This window comes from Musca autumnalis, unplaced genomic scaffold (genome assembly GCF_047663935.1).
Source record: "Musca autumnalis isolate F117 unplaced genomic scaffold, ASM4766393v1 scaffold_4, whole genome shotgun sequence".
In the NCBI taxonomy this organism is placed as follows: domain Eukaryota; kingdom Metazoa; phylum Arthropoda; class Insecta; order Diptera; family Muscidae; genus Musca; species Musca autumnalis.
In genome coordinates, this window is record NW_027411977.1 from 95,825,036 (window position 1) to 95,842,930 (window position 17,895).

General features: G+C 36.0%; 2 protein-coding genes across 2 annotated transcripts in view; one reads left to right on the plus strand and one right to left on the minus strand.

The window, feature by feature from the left end:
* LOC141401187 (sulfide:quinone oxidoreductase, mitochondrial-like) overlaps window positions 1–8,344 on the plus strand; it is a 30,635-nt gene extending 22,291 nt beyond the window's left edge. Inside the window, exons 2-7 of the mRNA XM_073981162.1 lie at window positions 3,553–3,658; window positions 3,727–3,951; window positions 4,015–4,215; window positions 4,283–4,492; window positions 7,658–7,844; window positions 7,929–8,344. Of these exons, the coding sequence (XP_073837263.1) occupies window positions 3,553–3,658; window positions 3,727–3,951; window positions 4,015–4,215; window positions 4,283–4,492; window positions 7,658–7,844; window positions 7,929–8,242 (1,243 nt within the window). The 3' untranslated portion in view covers window positions 8,243–8,344. The remainder of the gene's footprint in view (window positions 1–3,552; window positions 3,659–3,726; window positions 3,952–4,014; window positions 4,216–4,282; window positions 4,493–7,657; window positions 7,845–7,928) is intronic.
* A 438-nt stretch (window positions 8,345–8,782) lies between these two features.
* LOC141401188 (solute carrier family 66 member 3-like) lies at window positions 8,783–17,187 on the minus strand. The gene is made up of 5 exons (XM_073981163.1): window positions 16,888–17,187; window positions 16,564–16,729; window positions 14,973–15,232; window positions 9,253–9,373; window positions 8,783–9,177 (listed from the first exon to the last, which is right to left on the minus strand). Exons 2-5 carry the CDS (start codon window positions 16,721–16,723, stop codon window positions 9,047–9,049), a joined length of 672 nt encoding a protein of 223 aa, XP_073837264.1. The 5' UTR covers window positions 16,724–16,729; window positions 16,888–17,187; the 3' UTR covers window positions 8,783–9,046.
* Window positions 17,188–17,895: the final 708 nt, after the last annotated feature.

The following is a 17,895-nucleotide window of genomic DNA, read 5'->3' on the forward strand; positions in this document are numbered from 1 at the left end:
TTATGTCAATTTCTAGGGTTAATTCCGTGAATGTCTTCAAAGCAGGAGTTTCTCCCAGCATTGTATTATTTTTGGACCACACCAAATCGTACATGAGATATGACACCTACATTTTCATTGGACCATAGCCATAGACCTCTCACGTGTTTTAACATACAATATAAGTAACCAATGGCTTATCCTAACTACCTAATTTAGGTTAAAAATACTAAAAATATGCAATTTTAGCAGGTCCATCTGGGTTTACTATATTTTTCCAATATATTTTCACCACAAATATTTCAGAAGCTATTTATATGGAGCGCACAACATCTTCTGTATGAATTCATGACGAAACCCCATCAAGAACATATTTTTAGCGTCCAATCACAACGACAATCTGGATAAAATTGTAAAATATGGCCATAAACCCTATATCAAAAACAAGGGCTGTTAAGACTTCCGAAACGTCAGTTGCTTTGTAGTCGTGCATGAAACTAGGCGTTCTTAGAGGGGAACTCGACCTAAGAACCCCTAGTTTCATGCATGACTACAAAGCAACTGACGTTTCGGAAGACAGCCTAACTACCTTATGTTGTTGATGTGGACTGATGGGGGGAAGTTGAGGGGTTGGAATTTCAGGAAGGAAAGTTCAAGGGTTGCCAATAAAGCCAATAAATAACTAAAAAAATTGTTGTTGCATACTCTATTTCGAACATTTTCACTCAGGTACTCCCACTCGGGAATAAAATTGAGCAAATCGGCGTTGCGAGTGACGAAGAAAAATATAGTATACTCGATTTTTTTCTCGCACGAGTACTTCTGCTCGAATTTGAGTATTTCGAAGCTCTGCATTTATGTAATTACAATGATCGAGTAACACACGCTTCATTGGTAATTAATAATTAATTTGTTTCTTCATCACTAGGAATGTTGTCTGTTGCCGATAACCGATTCAATTTTGTTTTTATTTCTTCCGCCATAATGTGTCTCGGCAGCTGATAAAGTGTGACTCAATTTAATATGTCACCTAAAATCGGCACACAATTGTGCACAATTTATTTGTTATCTCCCACTTGAAATCTGATCGATCGATTATCGCCACAAACATAAAAGCGCTTTCGCATTAACTTGAAAAATGAATGCCCTAAGGTGAACGAGAATTCATGTGAAAAATATGTACATATATGTGTGTACATTAGGGTAATAGCATTTTCGATACTTTTGTCAGATACTATAATATAGGTGCAGGCTGGAACATGGATTTTTTCAAAGTTTGTAGTGATGAAGCGTATATCCTTAAGAAAATGATAAATACGAACAGGACCGAGTTCGCGAATAACAGTTTCTTCATTATTATACCCTCAGCATTTATGCTAACGAGGACATAGACAATTTCATACGGGCAAAATGCGCCTCATCGAAATAATAGTTGAATACCCCAAGTATGTTTTGACGAAATCCGTTTCAGACAATTTGGAGTCGATTTAGCCCTGTCCGTCCGTCTATCTGGCTGGCTGGAGCGCACGATAACTCTCGAACAGATCAACCGATTGGGTCCAAAATTTGGCCTTCGTAATATTTTGTCCAAACTTGGTTTAAGTTCGAAGATGGGTCATATCGGTCCACTCCTTCGGGTACCTCCCCCACAAAAGTTCAAAAATGTTCTGAAAAATTGTGCGCACAATAATTCTTGAAGGGAGTAACCGATTTGAACATCGTGAAATTTCTACCAAATATAGATGAGGTTTCAATATGGACTCTATCGACGCACTCCTTCGGGTACCTCCCACACAAAAGTTCGGATAAGATCAGTTTAAGACCTCCTCTAGAATCGCTTTGATTTTTGTTCTGACAACTTGTATTTAGTGCCCCCCATACGATGGTACAAGTTTTTTCGAAGGCAAGTCCATACTTCCTGAGAAAACATCCCGAAAGTTGTAAAAATTCCTATGGCACCATTTCACATAGGTTTCAATTAGGAAATTTTTGGCCAAAACCCTATTTTTGAAGTTTCGAAATTGTATTTTTTTTTGTACAGAATAATAAAAAACACATCAAGTCATCTGAAAATAATTAGTTTTTGTAAATAACGTTAGTATTCGTTGATTGGCGCAGTACCAAAGTTGACACTTTTTATGTAAAAATAAAACAGACTTTGTGTTGTATTGCGTCGCTGCATAAATATACAGAAGTGAGACCAAAGTTATTATGAATCGGGAAGCTGTTAATGAGTACATTCATAACATTTTTGTAAATGAAATTGTAAAACGAAATTTGTAAAATTAGCGTAATAATATCAATGTTTTTATATATATTAAAAATTATTTTTTACAAATACTTTTTAAATATTCTTAAACTTTTAAAAAAATGTCCAAGTTTGTCCACCTCCAAATTGATTTCGGAAGATAGCTGGGGGACAGATCTAATAAATTGAGAAATAAATTCTTGCTCAAATTTGCCACAGTTAAAATAAAGTGGATTTTTCTATTTCAAGATGGGAGAATTTTTTGTAAATACCTCTTGTGATTGTACGTAGTATCCAATTGAAATAGAACGGTAATACCCGCATCTATCAACCGATTTTCCTTAAAATTCATATTTAAGGGTTTCAGAGTGTAGAAAACAACTATGTATATTTTTTTTTGAAAATAGGTCCATTTTTTGTAATAGCCCCCACATAAAAGTACCGTCCGATTTTAGACATTTTGTTGATTTTAGCGACACTTTATGACCGATTCTGCTGAAATTTGGTATTTTGACCTCTTGGAAGATATGAATTCTTCGTACCAAAAATTATTAACATAGGTCAATGTTTTGGTTTAGACCCCACACAACGGGACCACCCTGTTCAACATATGTTGGCAGTTTTTGGTCATTTTGGTCTATAAAACGGAAGAATTGCTGTTTGTACACATTTATTATAAATAATAACTAATTTCAATACTAAATGGACGTTGAAATAGTTTTGGCCAGAAAATTTGGATTTGGGACCATTGTGCATTTGTAGTGGCTGGAGCGCACTATAGCACTCAAACTGATCAACCGATTTGGGTGTGTGGGTTCGAGTCGTCATAATCATAAAGCTCGATTTCCTTAGAGAAATTAATGAATAAACAATGATAAATTGGTACACGCTATATCTGTTGAAAGGAGCAACCGATTTGTTCCAAATTTGGATCTCCAAATATTTTGCCCTTCTAGTACCTCCCCCACAAAAGTTCAACATTTTTGTTTAAGTGCAGATCCTTTGGAAAATTATACCGATGCTTCTCCTTATGGTCCTGTTTACAGTGATATTATGTCTTTCGTGGGCAAGTCCATGTCTTCCGGACAAAGTGGTCCAAAAGATTGCAAGTTTAAATGTCTCAAAAGGTCCACACAATTCTGAAATACATAATTTTTGGGAAAAAGGATTTTGCCTTTTTAGCCAGTATTCGATCTGTCCGTAGATGAAAGTTTCAATTCGCATAGGCTGAGGGTATATCTCTGTCGACAAAGCCGACTGATACTTTCTTACTTTGTTTTTATTTAAACATAAATATAATAAATAATATTTCTTTATTTTTCCAGATGCAAAGTTCTTATTGTTGGTGGAGGTTCTGGAGGCTGTGCCTTGGCCGCCAAATTATCATCGAAATTGGGTAAAAATAAGGTTATCGTTGTGGATCCAGCCGATGTAAGTTATTATCGCTTAATGTGCGTCGAATCTTTACAAATATCGAATCAAAATTCTTTTGATTTTAGAAACATTACTATCAACCCATGTTCACATTGATTGGTGGCGGCATGAAAACTGTGGAACAAAGTTACAAACCAATGGCTCAAGTTTTACCCAAAAATATTGAATGGATTAAAGAAAAGGCCCAACATTTTGACCCCAACAACAACACAGTTACAACGGCATCGGGTCAAGAAATTAAATACGACATGTTGTTGTTGGCAGCTGGTCTGCAATTGAACTATAACAAGGTATATACAAAGAAATTTGTCTCCATAATATAACAAAAGTAATAACTTGTTCCTTCCCCTTAGATACCTGGTCTGTTGGACGCCTTGGCCATACCCAATGGCAAAGTGTGTTCGATATACTCCCCTCTGTATGTCGATAGAACCTACGATTGTTTACGCAACATCACCGAGGGTAATGCCATATTTACTTTCCCCAGTTCACCGGTGAAATGCCCAGGAGCACCACAAAAAATTGTTTATATTTCAGAACACTATTTCCGCAAGGTATGTTCTTATCGATTGGAAATGTTGTCCACAGTGTGGACTAACTTTTATTCTTTCTTTTTTCCAGATGAACAAACGTAATAAAATCAATGTTACCTACAACACAGCATTGCCCGTAATCTTCGGTGTTAAACATTACGCCGATGCCCTGTGGCCAATTGTCAAGAAGCGTAAAATCCAAGTCAATACCCGTCGTAACCTGATCGAAATTAAACCAGAAAATGATGTGGCTATTTTTGAGAATCTCGATAAGCCTGAGGAGAAATTTGAAGAAAAGGTAAATTAAGGGAAAACGCTGACACAGGCGATGTCAAATTTATTAGTTGTACGGAATGAAACTGGACTCTTGTTTTAAAGACACAGAAGTCCACAATAGGTTATATGTAGTAACTAAGGTCAAGGTCTTAAAGTTTTGATTCTATGGCCTATAAAGCAGTTGTGTTCAGTTGCAGCGGATTGCTGTACACAGTATGAAAGAGTTCCTCCATAACCGAATTTTATAATAAATATTTTAGTAACTCCAGTCTCAAAAATTCTGCAAACTGGGCTGGCTGCGTCTATAAAGAATCAGGAGGCAGGTGATCGGCAGCTGAAGAAGTGTAGCGGATCGTGTGGTCTCAATCCACATGCAGCGCATGTGTTGGGTATTGTGGCATCAATTCGAACTCGAAATGAATTGAGGCGGCTGCATCGTCCGGATCTTAACTGGGCTAAAAGGTTACCACAGACTGACCTATTGCCTTGTAAGAGATCAACAAGGCATCCCAAGCGCTGCCGATTAGCGACTTTAGGACCGTCTTCCTACTTCTGATCTTATCGCAAATAGCTGCGCGGACGATATAAACATGATATCGAACGTTACAACCAATATTTTGGGATAGTTAGTGGTCGAAATTAGGACACCAGGGGAACAGTGATGCCGTGATTTTAGTGGTAGATATTTTCATATTCCTCATATGGAAGATCTGATCTAGGTCAGTTATGTAGACATTTGACGTTCCATACTCAACTCAGGGTTCATACAGTTGCTTAAGCATTACCATTGATACTCCGGGTGGGTGCAACGCTTTGGATGATTTTGTGTATCGGATGACATCTGCAACATCACCTTCCGTAAATTGTGGTGGTACCTCCTCTGCTGGGAGTACTTTTCGTATACGGCGTAGCAATTTAGACGGCTGCAGCATCCCGAGCGAAGTTGAGACAAAACTACTCTGGTTTGATGTGGCAGAGCTAATGCTCCTCAGCTGCGATAATGGGTGATGTTCTCCGAGGACCGCATTCACACGATAGTTGTTTATGGCATCTGCAACTGCATCTTTGTGAATGCAATTTTGACTCGATAGCTCGATAGGTTTGTTGATCTAGGGGTTCTCTCTGGTAACGTGGGACCACTCTTTTTAGATCATGAAGATCCCTCCTGACATGCCTCGGTGGTGGAGTCCTATCCACCATATGGTGATTGTGATGGCTCTCTCGGTAGCAAGCACTGCAACGAAAACATGCCATTGTGTTACTGTACTAGAATCATTGTCTCCTCATGTAGATAGTCCACTGAAGACATGAGAAGGCAACCTGTTGTAGTTCTCAGAGCGGCATTCTGACAGGTTTGAATATTTTTCATGACATTGCACTCATATTTGTAGACTATACTGGCGCCGCATAGCTTACCACAGAACGACCTATCGCTTTATATGTGGGCAACAATGTTTCTTTAAGGACTAGGGACTAGAGGACCTTGTCGCATCTCAGCTCTGGCATGCGCGGAATATGCTGTCAGATGTGACCCCTAGAATTTTGGTGTAGTTTGTGTCGGATTTCTGCTACCATTGAATATAACATTCAACTCAGTTCTCAGCTCTGCCGTCCATGTGGTGAACAGAGTGGCCGTAGATTTAGTTGCGTATATTTACATACCCCTCGCGTGAAAGAAGGTTGTAAGATCAGTCAAATAGCCATTCAAAAATTACATCAGGGAAGGTAACTGACGCCAATATCTTACAATCATCCGATCTCAATGCCGTCTGGAAGGGGTGGAATACAGGAAAAGTAGTTAAACAGTTCCAGAGATATCACCTCATCTTGGGGAACTCTCTGTTTCACTCTACGGTACTTGGGACTTTTTTTCCTGAATTCCACGTAAGACTGGTTTTGCTATGGGCGACAAAAGCTAAATCGGTCTGTACGATCCAGCTTTGCTGGCATCCTTGCCTGGTTTCTGTAGCGTGACCATACTACCCATTTCCAGACGATGCGGGAACGATGGGTGAGAACTTTAGTGAGATACTCGACTCCCGGCATATTCTCCTGCTTTGTCATTACTACGGTCATTCACAAAGTATTAGATAATTCAGCGTTCCTGATGACATTCGCAACATCGTCCATTGTAAATTGTGGGGGTTCATCCTCTGCAGGAAGAGATCTAATACGACGTAGTACTCTTCACTTCAACCTCGGGGTTCTCGACAAACTGTCGTTTGAAATATCTTACGCACCACTTCGGATCAGTCAGCGTAACGTCGTAACGACGTGGCTAAGGTCCTATCTTCATTATTTCCAGGGTTCGAGAGTGACCTAACCGTTGCGAACAATTCACTTATTCCGGCTCCAATGTTGCAACTCTTCAGATGATTTAACCACTTTTTACGATTACGCTGGCCGACCGACAAACCTGTTAACTTCAGGTGTCAGTCTGCTGACTCTGGGCTCACTGGGGTTGACACGACGAAGTTCATTATGCTCATTTGCAAATCCCGTCGCCTCTGCTGGAAAGTTTGGTCTAACTTCGGGTATTCGACCAGCAGATATATAACGAACGGCTACAGCAGTGATGATGTCTCGGAATGTCTTTTCTGCTACCCGAAGATGAGAAGGGTTGGCCAGATATCCGAAGCGGTGATTAGGGAACTGTCTGAAACTAGGCCAGTTAGCTTTCCAATGATTGATAAAAATGCGGCGTTCAGAAGTAAAGAAATCGGGCAGTATGCTGATGGAGACAGTTATTGGTGGATGGTCTGAGCCCAGACCAACTGTAACACTCTCCGCTAATTCTGGTAGGGGCGTCCTCATTAACCGTAAAAAACGTAAAGTTATCAATCTGCACAGCCAGCATTATGCCCCTCTGGCCGTTTCCGATTAAACCTAATCCCCCATCTCCACTTCTGGTTCGATCCTTCCTAAGTAGGTTGTATCCTTCACAACGCTGTAAGCTGCAGCTGTTGTTGAACTTGGTTTTCTGCAGCGCCGCAACAATAACATTCTTCCGACGCATGAAATCCACTATTTCCTCGGAGTCCATTGCAATTAAATATCAAAATGTATGCATTTCCCACATCAATAAGTGACATCGTTTCTGCCTTTTTTTACAACCCGACTTATTCAGACCTGTTTTTATTGTTTTTTCTCTCAATAATAAATCTGTTTTGTTTTCTTTTTTTCGTAGTATTCCATGCTGCATGTCGTACCACCCATGAGTACACCAACCGAATTGGCCAATTGTAAAGAATTAGTGAATGAAACCGGTTTTGTAGATGTTAACAAAGACACCATGCAGCATGTAAGGTATCAGAATGTGTTTGCCATTGGCGACTGTTCATCTTCCCCCAACTCAAAGACAGCTGCTGCAGCAGGTATGTGGAATAAAATATTTTTCTCTATTTATTCTTAAAAATAACATTGTTTTTTTTTTCTTTTCTTTTTCAACTTTCCTTTAGCTGCCCAATCACCGGTGGTATTCAAAAATATGATGGCTGTTATGAAGGGTAAATCCTGCGACAAAGTCTATGACGGCTATGCCTCTTGTCCCTTGGTTACCGGTTATAAGACATGTATTTTGGCTGAATTCGATTACAATTTGAATCCCTTGGAAACATTCCCCGTTCCACAGAATAAGGAACGTTACAGTATGTTTTATATGAAAAAGGATATGATGCCACTACTCTACTGGCATGTTATGCTTAATGGCTATTGGAATGGACCTGCGTTAATGCGTAATATGTTGTCTGTATTTAAATTTGGCAAAAACTAATTCTCACCTAAGTAAAAGTTGTAACAATGCATATTTGTCTCGGTATTCCTTAAATTATTTCAGTGTCTCTAATTATTAATAATAAATTAAAAAAATATGAAATTAGCCTTTCATTTTTATCTCATACAATCGCATATTCTACGTATATGACAAAATAATTCAAAAAATTGTAAAATTCACCTATATTCGAGAAAATAGACTATGAAGACTCTAAAAAGTTACTCAAGTTTGTCCAACATTACGACGTGGAAAGGTAGGAGCAATGTTGGTAGAAGTCTTTAAAACTCCGTTATATGAGTCTATAAAACTCATTATAGAAGTCTGTAAAGATTATCTTATAGAAGTTTATAAAGACTCCTTTAAAGGAGTCTGTAAAGGCTCTTTTATAGGAGTCTGTAAAGGCTCCTTTATAGGAGTCTATAAAGACCCCTTTGTGGGGTCTGTAAAATGCTCCTTTTTAGGAGTCTATAAAGAATCTAGTCCATAGCAAAGTGAACTTATATCAACAAATACAACCACCAATTAAATAATGTATGTATGTATGTTACATTCAAGTGAGGTGAAGATAAAAAGATCACGTTTTATTATTACAAAAAAAAAAAAAAACTATAATATAATAAAAACTAATTATAACAAAAAATAAAAAAAAAATAATTGTCAAATATCGATGTAATTAAAATATACTACAAAAACAAAAGAAAAAAAATAATCTCAATTTAAAAAGAAATACAAAATATTTTGTAAAAATGAATTTTATTCTTAGTCTGAACATCCTCTTCGTTGTGCATTGTCGTTTCGTTTCGATTATTCTTTCTTTGTTTTCTTTTTGTAGACACAGGCTGCCAAAAATACAGATGAACTTAAAAATGTTGATATCAAGAAATTCGATAACAGCATCCAATCGTGAGACTGAACATAGACGGTATAGATGCGAGCTGCAAGATAACAAGGGGAAATATTACAATTTGTTTATAAAATGTAAATGTATACATGTGTATGGGTGCACTTACTCATATTAGTGAAGGCCGATAAGGCCCATGTGGTGCGACTTACGGAACTGGCATCTTTTGTGCGCAAGATAGCAATCAATTGTAGAACTTTACTGGTAGCACCAATGGGGGTACAGAAAGGCTGAAAAGGTTAAATTTAGTTTTTGTTAATATACAGATTTTGTGTTGGGTTTATACTACAAGTATAATGCACTACAGTCTGTCAATTAAATTGCGATATCAAGTCAAACAGATAGATCAAATATATCTAGATATTAATTAGTTACATTCAACCTATATTTAGTCTTGTGTCAGACTATGAAAATTTTCATGAAAATGTTTTGAGCTTATGGGTAAGAAGGGAGAAAGGGAGCTCCTTCACCTCCGCCCTCTCCTAAAAGCTAAAATATTTTCATGTGTTATTTTCAGTGTCTGGCACAAGAGTTACTTACTGCAAACATTTCTAAACAAATCGAAACATGTCCTTTAACTGCACAATTTTGAAATTTTGTGTGGGAGGTACTCGAATGAGTGGACCAATATAGTATATCTTTGAATAGACCAATATAAATCACTTCTTTCAATAGCGAACTTTGAGAGAGGTACCCAAAAATGTTATCCGATAAAGACCTTGATTGGAACTTGATGTAAGTTTGGAAGAAATTTTACAATGTGCAATGTTTCGGCCAAATCGGATTATTTTAGTTGGCGCAGGATTTATTTATTTATTTTTTTTTGAGCAAAATGGAAGTTTTGGCTTGCCCCTGAAAAAAATTGTGCCGTCGGGTCGGACAACATTTTGCAAACTGCACTTTTGTAAAAAATTTGGAAATTTTGTGTGGAAGGTACCTAAAGGAGGACCGATATAGTTCATATTCGACCTTGATCCATGTCTGGCAGATACATTGTGATGGACCAAAATTAGTTACTTCCTTTGAGAGCTATCGTAAGAAACTTTTAACTTTTGTGGGGGAAGTACTTAAAAGAGTGGGCCTATATGGTCCATCTTAGAACTTGATATAAATGGCAAGCGAAATTTTTTTTTTTAACTTTTATGACATGAATGATTTTATTATAACATGAATGATTTAAATATTTAATTCAATTTAATTCAATTAGTTAATAAAAAAAGATAACAGAATATAGGTACATATTTGCAAATTACTGCATATAGCAACTATTTTGACAGACTGTACAACAATAATAGAACGTGCATGTGTGAGTATGAATGTGCAAATTCAAATTATACTTACGTGATACATATATTTAAATGATTATGAAGTGTTAAAAGCATGCAATATATTTTTCTATTAGAGCGAAAATGAAAACTATTCACAATTTATTGTTATTTAAATGATCACATAGACAAAACCAGAGATGCAGAGTGGAGGGTTGTGCAAAAAAACTTAACTAAGGGCAATTTTGTATTTTTTTCATTTATAAAAAAAAACATTGGTTTTGGTCCCCTACAGTACAGACAATACAAGTAAAACATTTTGGCCGCAAATTTGTAGATTTTATAAGAAAACTATAAAAAAAACCTCGAACCCAAACCTCGTACCTTAAGCCATATTGAGAACCAACCCTGTCCGACTCAGACTTAGATCGACTCAAGGCAAATTTATATAAGGTATATGCATGAATTACATGGTAGAACAATAAAAGATAACTGGGTTGTAACGTTAGTGTCAAATTCCATACAACATTATATATATATTTATTTCTATTTCGATGCACATTAGGGGAAAATGTACATTTTTTGAGGAAAGAGTATATAATTCGGAAAAAAACTATTTTCCCTAAAGACTTCTTCATATCAATGATATGTAACCTCCTCCAAGTCCGAACGACGAGCCGCACAATAAAACACCGCTTATAGAGGGGGTACAACGATAGTTAATATGTGAGGTATTTTGTTAAATTTGAAAAAATAAAGCCCTAATAAACATGTGCTTCTTTGATTTCAAAAACAAAAGATTGGACCAACTTCTCCTACATCAATGAATTTCCAAACATTTTTGCAAGAATTCTACTTTCTGCCAGAAATGAAGCATTTAGTGGAATGATGTGGAAATATTCAAATTGAAAATGTAACGAATTTTCATTCATGTTTTCCAAAATATTCAATCAAATGTAAAAATTATTTTTTTTTTTTAAATTCAAATTATTTATAGACATTTCCTTATTTTGTTTACATATACCTTTGACACTAACATTACAAACAAAAACAAATTTCTATGTGGTTGTTGTTGAGTTGTATTTGTTGTAGTATTTACTTTACCTTAGCCTTATGCCAGACTGAAAATTTTCATTAGAAAATTCTTTGTTATTCTCTTTCTTTTTAGTTTCTATGTTACATACAAAACCTAATAATTTGTTCCCTTTCAACGCTCATACCTCAGTCTATTTTGTTGAGATCGACTTGAAAATTCTAAAACAAATATTTTACCGGTTTCTTCTACATTTTGTGGTCATCGTCGGTCAAAGTCAGATTAAGCAACGTGTCCTCTGGGGATATGCTCTTCTGGAGCAAGCCTTTTCAATTGGTCGAGAAGTTGCCTACTTTGCTTCAATTGTTATGTAGTCATCCCAGTCCAAAGTGTAGAACTTGTTAAACGAATACCGGTTTGTACAATTCTTGGATGTCTCGGGGAAAAATTGTAATGTGCAAAGTTTGGCCCAAGACGGTTACACCATTTTAGCAAACAAAAAAATGTTGAACTTTTGTTGGGGAAGTGCCGGAAAGCCGTTTCCATTGTTATATCTATTATTAGGATCACTGTAGGAAAGTAAGATTGAGATATGGAGGTAGTTTTTGAAATTCGTACTTATGGATACGAAATGTACCAAATGATACAATTTAGATTTGAGTGCAGGGATAGCGCTGGAATACTGTTATTTGAAATTTATTACCGTCGAATTGAAGGATTGATGTAGTTTTGAAAATTCGTACTTATGAGAACGAAGAGCACTTAATGGTACTAAGTTTGGTACAATTTGGGTGAAATCCTGAGAATTGGAGGGTTGAGATATGTGGTTGTCGAAGTACGTACCATAAGTATACAAAAATCACTATATGAAACTCAATTTGCTTGGTATGTGGAGGTGGTTTAAAAAATATATACCGCAAATATACGAAAAGTACTAAATTGTTCTAAATTTGGTATTGGGTGTTGGAACAGAGCTGGAATTCTAAAATTTGTTCTTAGAGTCACTGTTGGTGTGTAGGGTTAAGATATGGAGACATGGTAGAATAAGAAAAGGTAGCAGCAATACACAGCTGACTGAACTGGGTTGTAACGTTAGTGTCAAATTTCATATGACATTTTATACATTTATTTCTATTTCGATGCACATTAGGGACATATATTTTTTGAGAAAAAAAAAATATATCATTCGGAAAAACATAAAAATTGAAAATGTAACGAATTTTCATTCATGTTTTCCAAAATATTGAACCAAATGTGAAAAATTATTAGTTTTTTAAATTCCAATAATTTATAGACATTTCCTTGTTTTGTTTACAAATACAACTGGCAGTAACGTTACAAACAAAAACAAATTCCTTTGTGGTTGTTGTTCGAGTTGTATTTGTTGTAGTATTAACTTTACCTTATATTTGTTCTACCATGATATGGAGATGACTTTGGAAATACATACTATAACAAGTAAAAAAGTATCAGTCGGCTTTTTCGACGGGGATATACCCTCAGCCTGTGTGGATTGAAATACTTTTTTTCCCAAAAAAAAAAAACTTATGTATTTAGGCGGGTTTTCAAAATTTTGGGCGTATGTACCGACAAAAGTATGGGTAGGATTAAAGCTCAAAAATTTGCGGGGATATAGATAGAGCTTTTTTATCACAGTAGCCTACGAAAAACATAATATCGCTGTAAACAGGGCCACTAGGAAAACCTTCAGTAAAAATGTCCAAAGTATTCTCGAACCACACAAAAATGTTGGAACATTTGTGTGGGTTGTACCACAAGGATTGGACAGATATAGCCCAAATTTGAATATAAACTAAGTTTCGAGAATATTTAGAGATCCAAAGTTTGGACCAAATCGGTTGCTATGTCTATGAGAAATCGCGCGCACCATTTTAGCGAATATTTTCGAACTTTTGTGGGGAAGGTACCGGAAGGAGTGGACCTATAAGCACCACCTTCGGATTTCATCTACTGTAATGTAATTATTTGGCTGCCTTCAGCTTTTGCATTACTAAGTAAATAAATAAAATAAAAATAGAATTCATTTTTCAATACAAAACTCCTTAGGACATGTTAGCTCGATTAATCCAATTAAATAATAAAATAAAAATAAATAAAATATTCGAAGAAATATTACAATATCCAACCACTACATATGGTGCTATACAACAACTTTACAACTTTCGGGCTGTTTTCTCAAGAAGTATGGACTTGCCTCTGCCGTAATTGAGGCAGCGAATGCAAGTTGCTTCAACAAAAAGCAAAGTGATTCGAGAGCAGGTCTTAAAATGAATTTATTCAAAATTTTGTGTGGGAGGTACCCGAAGGAGTGGACAAATATAGCTCATATTCAAACCTGATCTATATCTGGTAGACATATTGAGATGTGTAAAGTATGGACTAAATCGATAATTCCTTTCAAGAGTTATCGTGCGCACAATTTTTCCTAACATTTTTGAACTTTTGTGGGGGAGGTACCGGAAGGAGTGGACCGATGTAACCCATCTTCGAACTTAAACTAAGTTTGCACAAAATATTACGAAGACCAAATTGTGGACAGAATCGGCAGATCCGGTGCTTCAACCACTACACACGGTGTCATAGGGCTTTTTTGTACCTTTCAGGTTATTTTCTCAGGAAGTATGAACTTGCCCCTGATGAAACTTATACCGTCGTGTGGGGCAGTGAATACAAGTTGCTACAACAAAAATCAACGCGATTCGTGAACAGGTCCTAAACTGAAAATTTCCGAAATTTTTTGTGGGAGGTACCCGAAGGAGTGGACCGATTGAGTCCATATTGGAACCTCATCTAAGACTGGTAGAAATATCACGATGTGCAAAGTATGGACCAAATCGGTTACTCCTTTCAAGAGTTATCGTGCGCACAAATTTTCTGAACATTTTCGAACTTTTGTGGGTGAGGTACTGGAAGGAGTGGGCCGATGTAACCCATCTTCGAACTTAAACTAAGTTTGGACAAAATATTACGAAAGCCAAATTTTGGACCGAATCGGTTGATCCGTTCGAGAGTTATCGTGCGCTCCATCCAGCCAGACAGACAGAGGGACGGACATTGCTAAATCAACTCCAAATTGTCTGAAACACATTTCGTCCAAACATACCAAACATAAAAGTCTCAATAAATTACAGATGGAAAAGAGATGTTATTTTACAAACTTTCTTCCGTGTTTAACTCAAACTAAATAAACTATTAAATTTACATACAAACAAACCAGTTCCTCCTTTTTCACAGCACTCCACAAAACAAAAATAAACAAATTACAATTTTTATCAATAGTCTTCTTCCATCGAAAGCGTGTTAGTTGTTTTACCCACATAAAAATACCAACAAAAAGCAACAGTTAAAGCGTTATCAATTCGATGTGACAATAAAAATCACCGCCAAAAAATGATTAATTGAATTTCATAGTTCATTGCCAACAAAATATGTAAAATTCTATTTCATGAAACAACAAATGAAAATAATGTGAAAACTCATTTGACGATAGAAAATGAAACTGTTACTTACCACTAAAAATTGTAGAATAACCAATGGGAATAGCCTCAAATAGATAAGTAGAGCAATGATGACATATAGAACTGCTACAATTTTGGTTCGAAGTCCAAGTAAATTTTGATATTTGAAAGCAAAATATATGAGAACATATTCTTGGAGTAACAAAATTGGATATTCCATATACGATAGAAATTCATAGCGATTTGTATAGTTGTAGGACATCATAACTGTATAGCTGAAAAGTTCCAGACAAAGGCCGAGTATACTTATACCTAAAATAAAAATAGAATTATTAATAAATATGACTCTTAATTAAGAAATTTAAAATTGCTTCCGAAAATATATCTGATGTTCCGAGTAATTTCTTATTTTTATGAATTTTTAATATTAAATTGGACAATAGTTTTGTCTGACTACATTTTTCAATATTGGAACTGCGTTCATTCTGATAGCATATTGTATATAAGTGTCTAACAGGAATATGACATTATCAACAGTGTTTAATCCCTCGTGGAGGGCAACAACTATGAAGAGATACGATAATTTAAAAGCTGAGAGAGAATAGACTGAACCAGATGTTAGCCATGTAGCGTTTTCTACCCTAAATATGAGAAGGTCGTCTTGCTCTTTCCACCACCAAGCGAGGGAATTTACCATAGGATAAGAAACAAGGATGAAGTCTAGGCATATGAGGAAACTCGATAAATGTATCCTAATATGACTAAAAGGGTCATCCTTATTGACCACATTCTACCCTCTAAACGACCTGTTTACCATCTACTGGACGAGACAAAGAGCACACTATCAGCTTACAGGTTACTGTTATCAATCAAAATCTTCCGCTGCGAAAATCTACGACACCACAGCATTTAGAGAACCTACATAAGGGAAGGAACATGTCCATTACTGTTCATGTCCATTAAAAAAATTTCCACTCCAAACCGGCGGAGGTCAAATCGACCGAAGATATTTTGGGCACTGTGGTTAGGGAAACTTCAACAAGTCGGTATGGTTTAAGAAACATACCACCTGTCAGACAAGACAGCAAATAACTCCGATTAAGCTCTGAAATATTTCGTTCCAAAATCTTGTAATACCACACATTAGGGAGAGTACTCAGTCCTGTGGATCACATACATGAAGAGACGAACAGACTCACGAACCACAAGTCCGATGGACGTGGCCGGTTATATCATGCCTCAGAGCCTCCTTTTATGGCATTCTTCTATGGTTTGAAGTAAAAGACAAAATCTCTAAGTACTTGAGAAATATCAATTCTCATCTGTCTCTCCTCCACTTATCTTGGTATTATTATCCGAATTTTCAGAGCGAGTAATTGGTTCCGAAAAAGGAATTTACACCTCAGACAGTGCGTTTACATCAAATCCAAAACACTCCTTATTTTAATTGGTAAATCTTATTCTCTAACCTCTACCATTCTTTCCCAACTTTTCGTCATTCATTTGTTTTTAATTCGAATATTATTATTAGGACTAACGATGATTGACAGCAAACAAAGATCATCTGACCAACTGCCGTATGAATTTGTTAAGTATAATCCTGCAATGCTTCTCTTAACTATAATAATTTCAATGCTGCTTACCTTTAGAAGATTTATTTTCACGTATGGTATTGATTTGAGGCACTTTTATGAATAAGCATGATGAAACTGTAATTAAACTCAGCAAATCAGCAATAACTAAAACTATGCCTCTATCCAGGTATTTTACAACAGCCTCTTGAATATCATCAATGGAATCCATGGTTACCTATTTTCAATAAGAAAAAATTGTCAATGAGTAACTTCAGTAATTTTTTGTAGAATTATTTAAATTTAATACAGTTACAAACCAATACACTTCATAACAAGTGTTCAGTATTCAAAATAAGAACAACAACAAATAATATTCAAGACATAATTACTTACCTAACACAATAAAATATAACAAATTAATAGTTTCTGAAAGAATTGTTGTTCAACAATAGCCCACAGCAACACCCTTGATTTTAACAGGTGCCTTGTTTTAAATTTTATACTTATTAGATTTATTAACAATCAATTATACGCATCCATGTACGTATAGTAATACTATATATGTGATATATCTATGACCACTTGTATTCGTATATATACCGTCCTACACATATAAATAACCAACTAAATCAGCAACACAAAAAAACTAACTCCCGCCGTCCGAGCAGACTACGATGGCGAATGATTTTGAACGCCGGCAACTGTCATTTGATCATATGTTCTAGTAAGGATCTATAAATCGATTCATATGCTATTGATTGATCGACTTTTTGAATAAAACAAAATTCTACCGCTAACAGTGCGTTTACATCAAATCCATTCCAATGTTCGTCAATAAAGGCCTGCGTACATAAGCTGCTCTGCCTGATTGCCTTGCTTTCCTGCTTCATTTTTGACATAATAAAAATAAAAGAATAAAGAAGGCCTAAAGGCCTAAAGGCCTGCGTACATAAGCTGCCTTGCCTGCTTACCTTGCTTACTTCTGATAAAAGAATAAAAAAGAAAAGGGCAACCCATGGTTTAATAATAAAGGTTATATGCTGTTTATATTAGAGCTTTTTACAGGGTTAACCTTCTTTGAGAGGATTTGTTTGAAATATAAGCAATGGAATTGACATTTAAAACCCAGTCGGTTTGTTAAATCCGGTTATATATAAACGGGGTATTAGCCAAAGCTTTATGTCAATTTAAATTTTTTCATTCGAGTATGCCTAAAACTTCAAAACAATATAAACAAACTGTGTATGTGTGTGTGGTGTTTGAATAATATGCCAAAGAATTTTAAAAACAATCAAATTCAATGATTTTTAAAATTGTTTTTAGACCATTTTTATGGAAGAAATTGGTGAGATTTGCATTGAAACAATCAGTTTATGATATTCACAACTCGATTATGTGGAG